Source organism: Euprymna scolopes, chromosome 45 (assembly GCF_053919585.1).
Source record: "Euprymna scolopes isolate OS-2025 chromosome 45, ASM5391958v1, whole genome shotgun sequence".
NCBI lineage: Eukaryota > Metazoa > Mollusca > Cephalopoda > Sepiida > Sepiolidae > Euprymna > Euprymna scolopes.
The window spans coordinates 8,508,638-8,524,803 of NC_136526.1; the positions used below are offsets into that span (position 1 = coordinate 8,508,638).

At 34.7% G+C, this 16,166-nt stretch overlaps 1 protein-coding gene across 4 annotated transcripts in view; it reads right to left on the reverse strand.

Moving 5' to 3' along the window:
* LOC145269035 (alkaline phosphatase-like) overlaps positions 1 to 16,166 on the reverse strand; it is a 282,423-nt gene that overhangs the window by 112,461 nt on the left and 153,796 nt on the right. Inside the window, exon 10 of one of the 4 annotated variants that reach the window (XM_080124633.1) lies at positions 7,078 to 7,179. The exons of the other annotated variants lie outside the window; for them this stretch is intronic. Within the exon in view, the coding sequence (XP_079980759.1) occupies positions 7,148 to 7,179 (32 nt within the window). The 3' untranslated portion in view covers positions 7,078 to 7,147. Of the gene's footprint in view, positions 1 to 7,077; positions 7,180 to 16,166 lie in introns of those variants that run through there. 4 annotated transcript variants of the gene reach the window in all.

Consider the following 16,166-nt stretch of genomic DNA (forward strand, 5'->3'; position numbering starts at 1 on the left):
TTTTGATCATAATATAGATGTAATAAATAAAAAAAACTTTTGCATTTGTTGATTTTTAATACTGAATTGGACGTTCTCTTCGTAAAGATGTAAATAAATCCAGTCGTGTCTCTCTGTGTCTGTGTAAAATTAAATACATGTTACGTGTTAATTAATTGATTTATTTTTTTGTCAACCATTGATATAACTTTCCATATGAATTTTATTTGAAACAAGCAAGGTATGTTTTTTATTTCATTTATAACTATCAAAGGTTATTAATTAACGGCTCTCTCTGTAAGATTTATCTGTTTATCGCTGTCACGTATATACTATAATGTTTGTTGCACTCTACAAAGATACGTTTTGCTAATATATATATACATTCTGACCGTCAAAGCCATTTTGACAATCAAACGGTTTCATAACAAAAATGTATTTATTTAATTATGATTGAGTTTTAATTCTTTTCTGTTTCTTTTGAAGTCTGTTGGGCAAGATGGAGGAAGGGCGCTAGGACCATCTCAGTCATGGACTGGTGGTTGTCATTGCCTGGCCTCTGGAGTGGCTGTGGTACCACCCTCTGGGGCAAGATTTGGCATACATTCATATCAGTGTCCATCTCTCCTCCCACTCTTCCATACCACCCCCTGTCTCCTCGTCTTGTACCCAGAGGAGTGAAAGTTTACCCCATTACCTCTTCCCGTCCAACCCTAACCCTTACCATACAGTGGTCTTCTGCGACCCTCAAAGCCACCGTACCACTGTAATTTACCTCTTTCCACCTGTGTATAAATGGGGCGAGGGGCCCTTTTTATCCTGAATGCTGGCCTGCCAGTATATGGGTTTATATTTTACTCATATTTTTCATTATTTAGTTCCTCGTATTCCATGGCTTCTTATTTGGTATTAGAAACTGCTCTCTCCACATAAGTATTATGATTATTAATATGATTATTTATTATTATTATTATTAATATTATTATTATTTATTATTATTATTAATATTATTATTATGTATTATTATTATTAATATTTATTATTATTATTATTATTTATTATTATTAATATTATTATTTATTATTATTAATATTATTTATTATTATTTATTATTATTAATATTATTATTATTATTAATATTATTATTATTTATTATTATTAATATTATTATTATGATTAATATTATTATTTATTATTATTAATATTATTAATATTATTATTATTAATATTATTATTTATTATTATAATTATTAATATTATTATTATTTATTATTATAATTAATATTATTATTATTATTTATTATTATTAATATTATTATTTATTAATATTAATATTATTATTTATTATTATAATTATTATTATTAATATTATTATTTATTTTTATAATTATTAATATTATTATTATTATTAATATTATTATTATTTATTATTATTAATATTATTATTTATTATTATTATTAATATTATTATTTATTATTATTATTAATATTATTATTTATTATTATTATTAATATTATTATTATTATTAATATTATTATTTATTATTATTAATTATTATTATTATTATTTATTATTATTATTAATATTATTATTATTATTAATATTATTATTTATTATTATTATTATTATTATTATTATTAATATTATTATTTATTATTATAATTATAATTATTAATATTATTATTTATTATTATTAATATTATTATTTATTATTATTATTAATATTATTATTATTTATTATTATTATTTATTATTATTATTAATATTATTATTACGTATTATTATTATTAATATTATTATTACGTATTATTATTATTATTATTATTATTTATTATTATTATTAATATTATTATTATTTATTATTATTATTAATATTATTATTATTATGTATTATTATGATTAATATTATTATTTATTATTATTAATATTATTATTTTTTATTATTAATATTATTATTTATTATTATAATTATTATTATTAATATTATTATGTATTATTAATATTATTATTTATTATTATTAATATTATTATTTATTATTATAATTATTATTATTAATATTATTATTATTATTATAATTATTATTATTAATATTATTATGTATTATTAATATTATTATTTATTATTATTAATATTATTATTTATTATTATAATCATTATTATTAATATTATTATGTATTATGATTAATATTATTATTTATTATTATTATTAATGTTATTATTATTAATATTACTATTATTATTATTATTATTTATTTTTATTAATATTATTATTATTATTAATTATTATTATTTATTATTATTAATATTATTATTATTATTATTATTATTATTATTATTATCTATATATTGATAAGATAGCGTGTGTGTTATTTTGTGTGTCATGCTTATAGCTTTTTGCTTCCGAGTGACTGCCATTTAATTGTTATGCCTTTCCAGTTATTTTAAGTTTACCAAGAGTTTTTTTTAGAAGTTTTGGTTTCGGTTTCGATTATAGCTGATGGTACGCAAGTCATTTTTTTCCTATAAAAAGATCTAGCTAATTTGCATATTCTTTTAAACATTCATTTTAATTAATTCTCTATTAGTTTTTTCGGGTTTCTTATGATCATCTTTAGTTAACTATTACGTGTAATTATATTCATGCAGATATTCTACATGATTTATACTTGCATAATATTTGCGTAAAAAGCTTACAGTAAACACAAAAGTGTTTCCATATATATTTATGTATACGTATATATTTTTGGTTAATCTATCTATCTATCTATCTATCTATCTATCTATCTATCTATCTATAAAAGTGAACGTGTCTGTGTATCGGTGTGTCTGTGTGTCTGTTTGTGTGTCTGTCTGTGTGCGTACATTTCCCTACGCAATAACTCTGTCAATTTAAAGTCTACAAACTCGAAATTTGATATTCAGGGTACTGAGATTTGGAATAATCTTTGTGATCGATTTTCGGCCAGAAATTTGGCTGTCAAGGGGTAAAAGTTCAACGATTTGACCTTTGAGAACTCTACAAAACTCCTCCGACAATTTTGGGTCTACGCACTTGAAATTTTAGATATAGGTTCCTTGGACATGGATCTAACTTAATAACTTGATTTGAGCCGAAAACAATAAATGTTAAGGGGGTCATAATTGGGGTCAAAGTTAAAAAAAATTTGACCTCTGTGGTCTCTACTAAATTACTCAGACAATTTCTTGTATAAACATTTGAAATTTTTCATAAAGTGTATTCAGAGATAGGGCAAGCTTTTTCATCGGTTTGGGTCGAAAAGTTTTAGTTACTAATATATAAATGTATGTATGTATGTATGTATGTATATATGTTTGCATGTCTGCCTAAAACTTTCGTTAGAGGTGACGGATTTTACCAAGATCAGTATCGTTTAAAAATTCGACCTTTCATACAACAAATATCAAAAAATTGGTTAAAAACATTAATATCCTCCCCTTCAACTAGGCACTTTTCTACACAGGGGGGGGGGGAGGGGCGCTTTTTTCGCCGATATTTTTGAAAGATATCCTCTCCTTTCGATTGTCTAGCTTTAATTTTAACATAAGTCAGTTCAAGATTGGCGGTGGTTGTAACTGCAAAGACATCAGTTTTTTCCCCGTTCTTTTCCTCCTTCGCGGTACGGGTTCGAGCCTGGCTTCCTACTACCACTTTTTTTTTTTGCTCAACATACACATCCAAACACCCGGGCAATGCCGGACTGAAATGCTAGTATATCTATAAAAGTGAATGTGTCTGTCTGTCTGTGTGTGTACATTTCCCTACACAATAACTTTGTCAATTTTCAGTCTACAGACTTGCAATTTGATATACAGGGTACTGAGATTTGTAATCCGTTTTCGGCCAGAAATTTGGCTGTCAAGGGGTCAAAGTTCAACGATTTGACCTTTGAGAATTCTACCAAACTCCTCCGACAATTTTGGGTCTAAACACTGGAAATTTTAAATATAGGTTCCTTGAACATGGATCTAACTTAATAACTTGATTAGAGCCGAAAACAATAAATGTTAAGGGGGTCATAATAGGGGTCAAAGTAAAAAAAAATTGACCTCTGCGGTCTCTTCCAAATTACTCAGACAATTTCTGGTCTAAACATTTGAAATTTTACATAAAGGGTATTCAGAGATAGGGCAAGCTTTTTAATCGGTTTGGGTCGAAACTTTGAGCTACCAATATATAAATGTATGTATATCTGTTTGCATGTCCGTCTAAAACTTTCGACAGAGGCGACCGATTTTCACAAGATCAGTATCATTTTGAAGCTTGACCTTTTAGACGACAAATACTGAAAAATTGGCTAAAAACATTAATATATTCACCTTCAACTGGGCACTTTTCTACAGGGAGGTGTCGCTTTTTTCGCCGATATTTTTGAAAGTCATCCCCTCTTTTCGATTGTCTAGCCTTAATTTCGACCTACGTAACTTCCGGTTTGGCGGTGGTCGTAACAGCAAAGACGTCACGTTTTTTCTCGTTCTTTTCCTCCTTCGTGTAACGGGTTCGAGCCTGCCTTCCTACTACCACTTCTTTTTTTTTTTTGCTCAACATACACCTCCAAACACCCGGGCAATGCCGGGCAATGCCGGGCAATGCCGGGCAATGCCGGGCTCCCATGCTAGTTTTCTTTATTTGTATTCCCGAGATGATTCAAAAAATTGCCAGCACGTCATCGATCTGATACATTTGTGATGGACTAGTCTTGGTGGCTAGATACCTGAATATTAAAGGCACTTATTTGAATTTTTCAGACTACTGCTCTCATATTGGGAACAGTGGTCCGAAAAAAATTAATACTAATAACTCGGGAATTTCGAGCAGAACCTTTATTTACTTCACGGGGGTAGCTTGTTCTTGTTCTGTCAGCTCTAGAAACGAGGATATGATTCCATTTCCGTTTGATGTCAGGTTGGAAAGTGAAAGTGAAGATGTTCTAAGTAATTCTTAATTGTATTTCCTTGGTCGCCCACACTGAGGATTGAACCTTCAAGAGAATATCACATTTTACAATTGATTTTTCCAAGTGCTCTAACCACTGCGCCACGTGTCCTTACGGACAAACAAGGGGACGCTACCTCAGTGAAGTAGATATGTGTTCCGCTCGAAATTTCGTCCAGATTCTCGAGTTCGACAGAAGCATTCCTGAGTTCGACAAAATACACTTGAAGGAGGCCGGAGGTTACATTGACCGAAACGTTGTGAAAATCACACTGAAGATGAGAACAGTAGTCCGATGAATACACCTAATACGGATAACCAATTCTCATCTAAAAAATTCAGAAACGTCAAATGCACATATTTCGTTTGGTTATCAACGAGTAAAAAAAGAAAACAAACAAACAAAAAAAAACAAAAAAAAAAAACAACAAAAAAAAACCAAAAAAAAAAAAAAAAAAAACGAAAAAAAAAAAAAAAACGAAAACAATTTGAAGATGTTGAACGGGCGGTACCTGATAAAATTGTCTCCGAGATGGGTATAGTTGCTAATGACACCACGATCTATGGTAGGCATGAGAAAAAAAAACAAAAAAAAACAAAACAAATGAACACATATCTAAGGCAATGGCGGAAACCTTGGAGGAATACAAAAACGGATGGTAACATTCAATGCTGCCAAGACTAAGCTTCTTTCTTTCAATAATTACAAGAAACCTTTTATCATTAAAAAAAAAAATGCTTTTTAGTTTCGAAACCTCGTCAATAATTTAAGCAAAAGTATTCGTCTATTATCCGTTTATTGTGGTCCGCCATGTGTTGCAGTGTTTAGTTTAAGCGGTTTTTTTATTATAGAAACAGTGTCAGCTAAAATGTGTTAAGCATGAATGATGCCTCCGTTCAGTCTCGAAAGACAAAGGATGCCCCCTATAAGGGCATCCGCGCATGTAATTGTGAGACAAGGATTGCGCAATCTCTAACCACACTTCTCCGGAATCGACACTGTTTGAGTCCAGTGGCAAGGAGAAGTCCAGGACGACTGGAAACAATGCCGAGATAAGCAGAGAGCACATACACCACCTGGAAGTCCCAAATGGTCACTCATTTAGTACTGACCAGGTTCAACGTTGCTTAACTTCGGTGTGTCAACGTGATTATGCCGTACAAGCATGAATAACTAACAACATAACCGGTACTTGTACAGAATTTGAACCAGACGTAACTAACCGGCTTTGATCAGAATATGGCGCCATGTTTAACTCAAATTTGACGTAATATATTGTCAGAAATTGCAATGCGAACATTCATTGGTTGATATGAATTGATAGCTCGTTTTATTACAGTCTTTCTGATTGATTGATTTAAATTTTAACCTTGCGCATGCGCAGGGGAATTAAAACGAACAAAGTCAGTTCTGACTAGCTTGAGATGATAGGCGAAATAACCAAATATCATATGTTTAGCACTCTGGACTTAAAAAGCGCGTGCCATTAGATCGCCATTAGACCTAGAGACACGCTATACACAGCTTTCGAGGCGAATGGTCGACTATATCAATTTCGCAGGATTCCTCCTGGTGTTACGATTAGGGTAGCCAGCTTCCAAAGGATAGTCGACCAAATCATAACGGATGAAAAACTGGAAGGCACATTTGCGTACAACGTCACGATGGACGTTAGTTCGAGTTTATCGTTGAAGCTTTGTGGACTCATTAATTGAAGAACGAATTAGTCCCTATTAGTCTCAGCACCATGAGACAATTTAATCTAACTCATTAGGTTTTCCTTCCAGACTAAATATCGTCTTTTAAATCGGCAACTATGCTGACATTGGGATCCTCACTTCTATGGAATATCGGCGCCTTGAAAAGAATGTGGAAATTTTGGACTCTAAACAAGAAACCACGAAAGCCTTCACAGAAGAAGAAAAAACGGTACTTGTGCAGTTTAATTAAGACATTAAAAAATGAAAATATCGAAAAAAGTTTACATTGTACGTATCCGTTATGGAACGAAGTTCGAAAAAAAAAATTTCACTGAATTTTATCAAGTATTTTTTTTTTTTTTTTTTAACAGCGAAGAAACAATTTCTGATACCTAGCAAAAGGTTCGATTTTAGGAAGAAAAGCTAATATTAAAGATGGGGAGGGAGTGTCGGCGCTTTAACTGGAGTTATCTCACCGTGGCGTGTTCCATAAATTCCATAATGGCTGACTTCAGTGCGCTCTTATAAAAACGTGTTTTTCCGCTGTAAAAAAACAAAAAAACTACTCGATCAAATTAAGTGAATTTTTTTTTCAGAAATCTTCAGTCCAAAACGGATACGTACACTATAACCTTTTTTCGATATTTTCATTTTTTAATGTCTTGATTAAACTGTAGAAGTACCTAAAAAAAACAAAACAAAAAAACTGCTACTTTACCAGAAGTTTACCTCATAGACACGAAAGGGCGTCTCGACCGGCTCAGTTTGCTTTTCGTTGTTGTGTCAGCTTGTAGCAGAAATAAATGGAACTTTTTTTCTTTTAACAAATCAATGCCTCTCCCCTGTGCTATTTGGCCACATAGTGACCAATCAGGGGTACGGCGCATTGATCCTTCCTATCCCCTAAGCAAATCGGCCAGTATCCGGTTTGAAGAAGAACAACTCGTCCTTACTGAGAGAGACACCAAACAGAACGAACCTCCTTTTTCTTCTCTCTCTCTCTCTCCACCTCGGTGATTTCTCACGGTATCGACGATTCCACGGGGAATAACTACCGCGATAGCACCAGGTAGCCGGAGTCCAGCTTTTGACCAGGAACATATCACATTCTCATTAATAAACCTTTTCTGTGTTACATTTTATGAAGTTGTTGCGTTCGTCATTTCAGAAGCTTGTATGGAATTATTTATTTTATTAGGGTGTGTCCTAAAATCACGGAAATTCTATAGCAAGCCCCACTCCCCCCAATGGTTTACTTCTGCTTGTGCAGCTGCCATTTGTCAAAGGCAGCATGCGTTCTGCAGATTCAACCGACATAAGTCCAGCTCAAATAAACAGAAGTTTATAGAAGCTAGAAATAATTGTAAGAGAGTGATAGAGACAGCTAAGACAGATTACTCTGAAACCACCAGAAAACGCATCGAAGCACAGAAATTAGGAACCCGGGATTTTTGGAAAATCTACAACAGCATAGTAAATAATGGACAGTCAACTATTCCCCCACTATCAAACGATCATGAGGTTGCTTGCACGGCAACTGACAAGGCTAATCTGCTTGCCAGTCGGTTTGCCTCAAACTCCACACTGAACTCGGTACACCACTCACTCCCTGATTTTCCTCTGCGAACAGACGCCTCACTAGACGATTTAAAAATCACCCCTTCTCAGGTACATGCTATTATAAAAAACCTAGACACCTCAAAAGCATGTGGACCAGATCTCATCCCGGCTGTGCTATTAAAATATGCTCTGCCGAGGTTGCTCCAGTTCTGTCCAAACTTTACAATAAATGCCTTAACGAATCTTGTTTTCCTGACTGCAGGAAAACCGCCTCTGTGGTACCAGTCTTCAAGAATTCTGGTGAAAGAACTGACCCACTAAATTATCGCCCCGTTAGCCTCCTTCCGCTTTTCGCCAAAATATTTGAGTCCTTAGTTAATCAAGCCCTAGTCCAGCACCTAACAGCTGCTAAACTCCTGACTGACAAACAATATGGATTCAGGCAAGCCCGTTCAACAGCAGATATCTTAACTGTAGTTTCTGAACATATATACCGTTCATTGGATAAAACAGGGGAGGGTAGAGCGGTGGCCCTCGATATATCTAAGGCTTTTGACAGGGTATGGCACGATGGTCTTCTAAGGAAAATTAGATCATATGGAATCACTGGAAGAATTCATAATGTAATTAAATCCTTCTTAAGTAATAGAAAAATCAAAGTTGTCCTCGATGGTCGTACATCCAAACAATACGACATAATGCAGGAGTACCTCAGGGGTCTATCCTTGGACCTCTATTATTCCTGATATTCATAAACGACCTCCCTGTTAAAATTGTTTCGGAGATGGGTATATTTGCCGATGACACCACTCTCTATAACAGATATGAGGGGAAAACAAATGAACACATATCCAAGGAAATGGCAGAAACACTAGAGGATGACTTCCAATCCGTAGTGGAATGGGGACAAAAATGGTTGGTCTCATTCAATGCTGCTAAGACTAAGCTTGTTTCCTTCAATAACTACAAGAAACCTTCTCTACCACCAATAGTAATGGCCAAGAACACATTACCTGAAAATACTTCTTTTAAACTCCTCGGCCTAACGTTTACAGGGAATATGAACTGGAATAGATACATTGAGAGCATTGCCAAGGCTGCTGCAAGGAAGGTTGGCTCCCTCTACCATGCTAGAAAACTACTTACGCCTGACAGTATCCTATACCTCTATAAGGCAACCATTCGCCCATGTATGGAGTACTGTTGTCACATCTGGGCTGGTGCATCTGCTGCTTGTCTCTCGCTCCTGGACAGGGTTCAAAAGAGAGTCGCCAACCTGATAGGTCCTGAACTGTCATCTAGGCTTCAGCCTCTGTCCCATCGACGAGATGTTGCATCCCTCTGCCTGTTCTACAAATACTTCAATGGTGAATGCTCTGACGAACTGCAAACACTTGTACCTCCTCGACGTAACTACCCCCGACAAACTCGACAAGCTACTAAGTCTCATCCCTTTACAGTAGAGATCCCTAGGTGCAAGAAAGCCTTTTACTCCAATAGTTTCTTCCCCAGAACTGCGGGTCTTTGGAACTCCCTTCCGGGATTCTGCTTTCCCAACTGCAATGATATGCAGAAGTTCAAGTGTAATGTTAACAAACATCTTTCTACTCATCTCCCTTCATAATGACCCCTCTAATTAAGTCCCTGATAGTAGCCCCCTGCTTCAAAGTGGCACTGTGCCTTGTTTGGGGTGAAAATTGAATAAAAAAAAAAAAAAAGTACAGTACGTTAGTGTGGAGATTTGATGAAGTGTTTACTTAAAGGGGGTGGTTCATTAGGAATTTGTTAACGTTGGACTTGAAGACATCCAAGTTGTAGTCAGGTGGGAAGCAGGCAGATGGAACAGAGTTCCACAGGCGTGCAGTTCTAAGAAAGAAGCTTTGTTCATGGAATCCACGTTTTGATTTAGGCACAGATAAAGAGTGGGGGAAATTTTTCACAGTGGATTCAGCTAGACGGGTGTTTTTCGTGAAAGATTGGCGAGAGGGGCCCAGAGATTGGAGTTCAGACGAGCACCTGCCATGGAAATAACGATAAAACAAGGATAGGCTCGCAATGTCTCTTCTGTGGGAGAGAGGTTGCAGGGAAGAGAAAAGGGCATCCCCCACTAAGCCACGAAGTCTATTTTGTACTCTGTCAAGGCAGGATAGGCTGTTTTTAGCAGCTCCTGCCCAGATATGGCAGCAGTATTCCATCCTTGGACGTACTTGGCTTTTATAGAGATAGAGAATTGCATCAGTAGTGAGATATCTTCTGGAGCGGTAGAAGGATCCCACCATCTTTCCAGCGACCTTGGCAACAGACTTGATGTACGTGTTCCATTTCAGATCAGGGGTAAATGTCAAACCCAGAAGCTTGTCAAAACACAGGGCTTCTCCTAGACGAGAGCCATCCATTTCAATTGATGCCAGATGGGGATCAGAGCGTTGATAATGTAAGGATAGGAGTTTGGTTTTAGATGCATTAGAAGGTAACCAGCCACGTCTTCCCCCACTGTACCACGCCCTCGAGATCAGAGGAGAGAGAATCAGAGAGAACTTTGTCATTTACAGCCTTTGATGTGTTGCCGTAGATGGTCGTGTCATCAGCATAGATGTCAACGAATGATTTAAGCATGTGTTTAGGGAGGTCATTGATTTAGATCAGGAAGAGAGTTGGGCCCAGGATTGACCCTTGAGAGACTCCGGCATTAATACTGCAGGCCTCTGATTTTTGTCCATCGACCACTACTCTTATGAGCCTATCGGAGAGAAATGATTTAATGATAGAGAGAATATTTCCAGTTATACCGTAGCTGGAGATCTTGTGAAGTCGGCCTTTATGCCATACCTTGTCGAAGGCCTTTGATATGTCAAGAGCAATTGCCCTAGAAAGGAAGCCTTTGTCAAGAGATTCACTAATCCTGTGAGATATAACCGTTAGCACATCTGCAGTAGATCTTGCAGAATGGGAACCATATTGTGTGTCACTAAGAAGATTGTTTCTGATGAGGTGGTTGACTATTTCTCTATTAAATATGAATTCCAGCAACTTATTCATAACACACAGGAGACTTATTGGTTTATACTGAGAGGGAGATGACTTATCACCTGAATTCTTAAATACAGGGCAAACTGATGAGGTTTTCCAGGGAGTCGGAAAGCACTTCTCCTTAAGGCAACGCTTAAACAGTTTCGTAAGTATGGGAGCAAGTTCTGGTTGAAGCTTTTTTAACACTATAATTGGGATGCCGTCAGGGCCAGTTGCTTTACTGGAATCAAGGTTCTTTATTAGCTTGGCGACCTCATGCACAGATATTTGTATGTTATCTAGCTTGTCCTGTGTTATAGGAGGAAATATGGGGAGTTGATGGCCTTCGTCGTATAGGGTAGAATTAGCTGCAAAGTTCTTGGCAAATAGTTTGGCCTTGTCTGATGCTGACGAGATGACCTCTGGTCCATTGATAATGGTTGGGATAGAACGCACACTTCTGTTCAGGATCCTATTTGTTATTTGCCAAAACTGGTGGGAACCAAGCCGCTGATCAGCTACTTTGGATTTAACAGAGTGAGCATATAGCTCTCTTGCATTTTTTATTACTCTTTTACAGTGGTTGCTGGCGTTCCTGAAAGCAGCTCTAGTCTCAGTGCATCTATTACGTTGGTAGTTATGGAAAAAGTGATTTCTGTGCACGATAGCAGCAGCACATTCTGGGGAGAACCATGGCTGGCTGTTAGTTTTGTTACTTTGTTATTTTTAAATAGTTTTTTTGTCCCTCGGCAAAAGGAGGATGAACCTGTGAATTCATTCTTGTCCGTTCATCCGTTCGTCCGTCCGCACTTTTCTCAATAACTACGCCTTGGAATTTTTGGAACTTTTGCACAAACATTAGACATGATATGAGTAAAAAAGTAACAGAACAGATTTTCCGGGAAAACTCCGGTTGCCCCCTCTCTAGGGGAACCTTTCAGGTTAGAATGGCCTAAATTGACACTTTTGTGCTTATTAAAAAAATTAATGACTTGAATTTTTATAAAACTTTCTGAAAAGTTGTGACTAACTGATTTCTATATAATTTTGTTTGTCTATACTTTGCGATAACTTTTGGGTGTGCCCCAGGGGCTCTTTATGGCTGTGTATGTCTATTTAGCAGTTTTGCATGGTGCTGAACTCAAATGTAAATTTGTTAAGGCCTTGGAGACTTTTGGGGCTAAATGGGAGGAGGGGGCAAATAATGGACTTTGTCATTTTTTTGCATGATGCAGAACTCAAATTACACATGTTAAGGCCTCAAACTGCACCGTTTGTTCATTTTCACCGGGATTTGACGTTCCCTGGTGACTTTTTGGGCTAAATGGTGGTGGTGGGGGGGAATGCTGAACTTAGTCATTTTTTTTATGCTTCGGACCATGCATGCTTCACGATGTTTTCAGGTTAAATTCAAGTTTCACGATATCTTATTATTATTATTATTATTATTATTAAATTGTTAGGTGGAAGCACAGAATAGTTACCCTCCCTCCCCACTTAAATTGTTAGGTGAAAGTACAGTTTTTTCAAGAAAACTTTAAATTGATAATTGATAAACGTTTTTTGTAAGTAAAAGTTGTTGTTTTTTTTTATATAAGAAAAGATGAACGATTTTTACGAAAACAATAAATTGTTAGGTGAAAGTACAGAAAAGTTTTTTCAAGAAATTTACAAATTATTTTTTTGTCAACAAATGTTAAAAAAAAATAAACAGAAAAAAATACACCCCCCCCCCATCATCCCTAAAATAATTAAAAAATTTATATTTTTTTTCTACAAGAAACAAACAAACAAACAAAAAAAAAAACCCGGCTTAATCCGATGATTGCCGGTCAAGCCCGAACCATAAGTGACAGAAAATCTCGAGGATCCGGGTCAAATTCTGCAAGATTACTAAAAGGTTTTCCAATAATAAAATAGAAATTGTTTTTTTTTTAATTATATTTTTTCTTTTCTGTCAATTTTATTATATTTAAATGTTTTCTTCACTATTTCCCTTGAGTAGCGTTCTGACGCTTTCATAATCGGCGACACTCGGCGAAAGCCGGCGGTTGACGTCATATTCCGATCAAAGCTGAGCGAACGGTGAGTTATCTCTGGTTCCGCACAAACAAACGCCTTAATTTTTAATAAACGCTGCTTGATTCTATTTGTTGTGTGCTTATTCAGATTGGCACTCATGGCGGCATTTAAGATTAAAGAAAATACAGAAATGTCTGTCTGATGTACGTACCAGTCATGGAATGAAGGTGAAAAATTCCAAAAATCACGTAATTTGATCAAGTATTTTTTTTTTTATTCAAGAATATCAAATTTTATTATTTCAATAAGGGTGAAAAGAAAAGAGTCTAAAATGGATCGGTGGACACGGACAGGCAACCCTAATGCACGCGGAAACTGTCAAAATAATCAATGATTACCTCCCCTTGTTATGTTATATCGATAAAACATGGTCTCGTCTGCCACATATCAGTAAAAAAACGGCAAATTTGTTTATGGTAAAGAAAAAAAAAAAAAAAAAAACGACTACTGGCGCTTCTACACTATTGGGACGAAATTTCTGAAATCGTAAAACTGAATTTCCCATGAAAACAATGCTATCTACGTATTCCTCGTATTTTAAAAATGATTATATCCAAAAATTACGAAAATCGAAAAGGTAGAAAATTATTTATTAAAGAAAATAAAAAATAGAATTTGATGAAAACGATCGTAAGACACAGAGTTTAAAAGGAAGTTAGTTTTCCGTTTTGATTTAAACAAGATGGCGGCAATTTTTCAACTGTTAACACGATTTAAGTTGTTTTGTTTAATAATTCAGCAATATTCATGTAATTTCGACTGCATAATTTGGAAGCTACCATTGTAATTTATAAGAATTGACAAAAAAAAAAAAAAAAAATCAGTTGAAACCATTGTTTTCTTTCTGGGTACTTGTACAGATTAATGAAGATATCAAAAAAAAAAAAAAAATGAAAATATCGAAAAAAGTTTAAATTGTACGTATCCGTTATGGAATGAAGTTCTCCGAAAAAAAAATTTCACTTAATTTCATCAAGTAGTTTTTGTTTTATTTATTTATTTATTTATTTATTTTTGATACCGAGCAAAAGGTTCGATTTTTAGGAAGAAAAGCTAGTATTAAAGATGGGGAGGGAGTGTCGGCGCTTTAAACAGAATTATCTCCCCGTGGCATGTTAAAAAAAATTTAAAGATGGCTACCTTCAACGCTCTGTCATAAACCCGTGTTTTTCCGCTGTAAAAAAAAAAAAAAGAAAAAAAACCTACTCGATCAAAGTAAGCGAAATGTTTTTTTTTTTTAAAGATCTTCAGCTCAAAACGGATAAATACAATATAACATTTTTTTCCGATATTTTCATTGTTTAATGTCTTGATTAAACTGTACAAGTACCTAATTCTGTAGAAGCGCCAAACTACTTGATCAATTTACGTGATTTTTGGAGTATACAATCTTCATTCCGTGACAAGAAGGTACAATATAAAAGGGACCGCATAAATTGATGAATATTCAGATGCCAATTATTTTACGGTGAGGAGAATTATTCCTTAGTTTTAAAAAGTTAAATTTTTTACAATAAATTAACCAAACCATTCATTTTATTTATTAAAAAATATTTCACAGACAATAATTTTTTTACAGAAAAAAAAGAAAAAAAAAAAAAGGAAAGACGGCAAGTAAACCATCGTGGAATTTCCTGATATAATTATTACCACAGTAAATCAACGTCGTAGCTCACAAGAGCGATGAAAGCCAACAAACCGGAAGTTCAAAACTCGAGTTTCACCCTCATTTGGGCTCATCAGTTAGACATATCTGAACTCGGGATTCAAAACTAGAGTCTCTTGCATGCAAGGCATGTACTCTGCCACTTGAGAAACTGCGCTACACGCAAAAAAAAAAAAAAAAAAAAAAAATCCCAAAAACAAAAAACAAAAAAAATCGACTAACAGATCAAGCAAACTGCAGCGATAATACGGCTTGGCTTCTCGTTGGTTAGATGACCATCTCCCTTGTTTGAGACGAGCTAGGTCTATTCCATAGTCGGTCTTCACTGTGATCTGTGTTAATTAATATTAGTGTTGGGACGATTAATCGGAATCGGGAATCAGAAAAATCGGAAAGATTTGGGAGTATCGGATTCGGTATCGGAATCGAAAAAATTGATGCGCATTTTTCGGTGCCGAAACAATTCTTTTAATTGACCTTTTTTTATTTGATTTTGTTTAAAGCCAAATCTTCCATTGCTGGTAATAATGATAAAATAATAAATATTTATTGATTTTAAAATACCAGTAAAGCTAAAATCGATAGATCATCCCCCACCACAAGGGTTTTTTGGTCCTGGATATGACCTAAAACTATATCCAGTGGTGAGGCCCCAGCTTGCAGGCTTTGGGGAGTGTGGAGCCACCCTTTAATTACCATTGCTCCCAGGTCCACTCTGACCCGGAGTAGTAGTACCTGTTAGGGTCCCAACTATGGGTTAAATAGAAACTGATTTGAAAACAACAAATATATTCTATTAAACATTTTTCTTCAAAATCTTTGGATTCGGCATTAAAAAACCCGAAAAGGGTTGATATGCCGTAAAACAAAAACAACCAACCAACCAACCACAAGTGTATTTTAACGTTTAGGAAAATATCTACGTATTTAATATGCGTTTTTTACGAAAATCAGGGAAATAACTATCTTATAGTCAAATAATTAAAGATTTATAAAGAATCGGAATTGGTAATGGTATCGGAATTTGTAATTGTATCGGAATCGGTAATTGTATCGGAATCGGGAATTTAGTAGGCAATTGGGGAAAATATTGGAATCGTCCCATCACTAGTAAATATTTTTTTTTCAGTTGCTAAAATAGCAGAATACTCTTTGCATATGCAGAAAACTCGGTTTCAAATCCCGAGTTCGGATGTGTTCAACTGATGTGTCC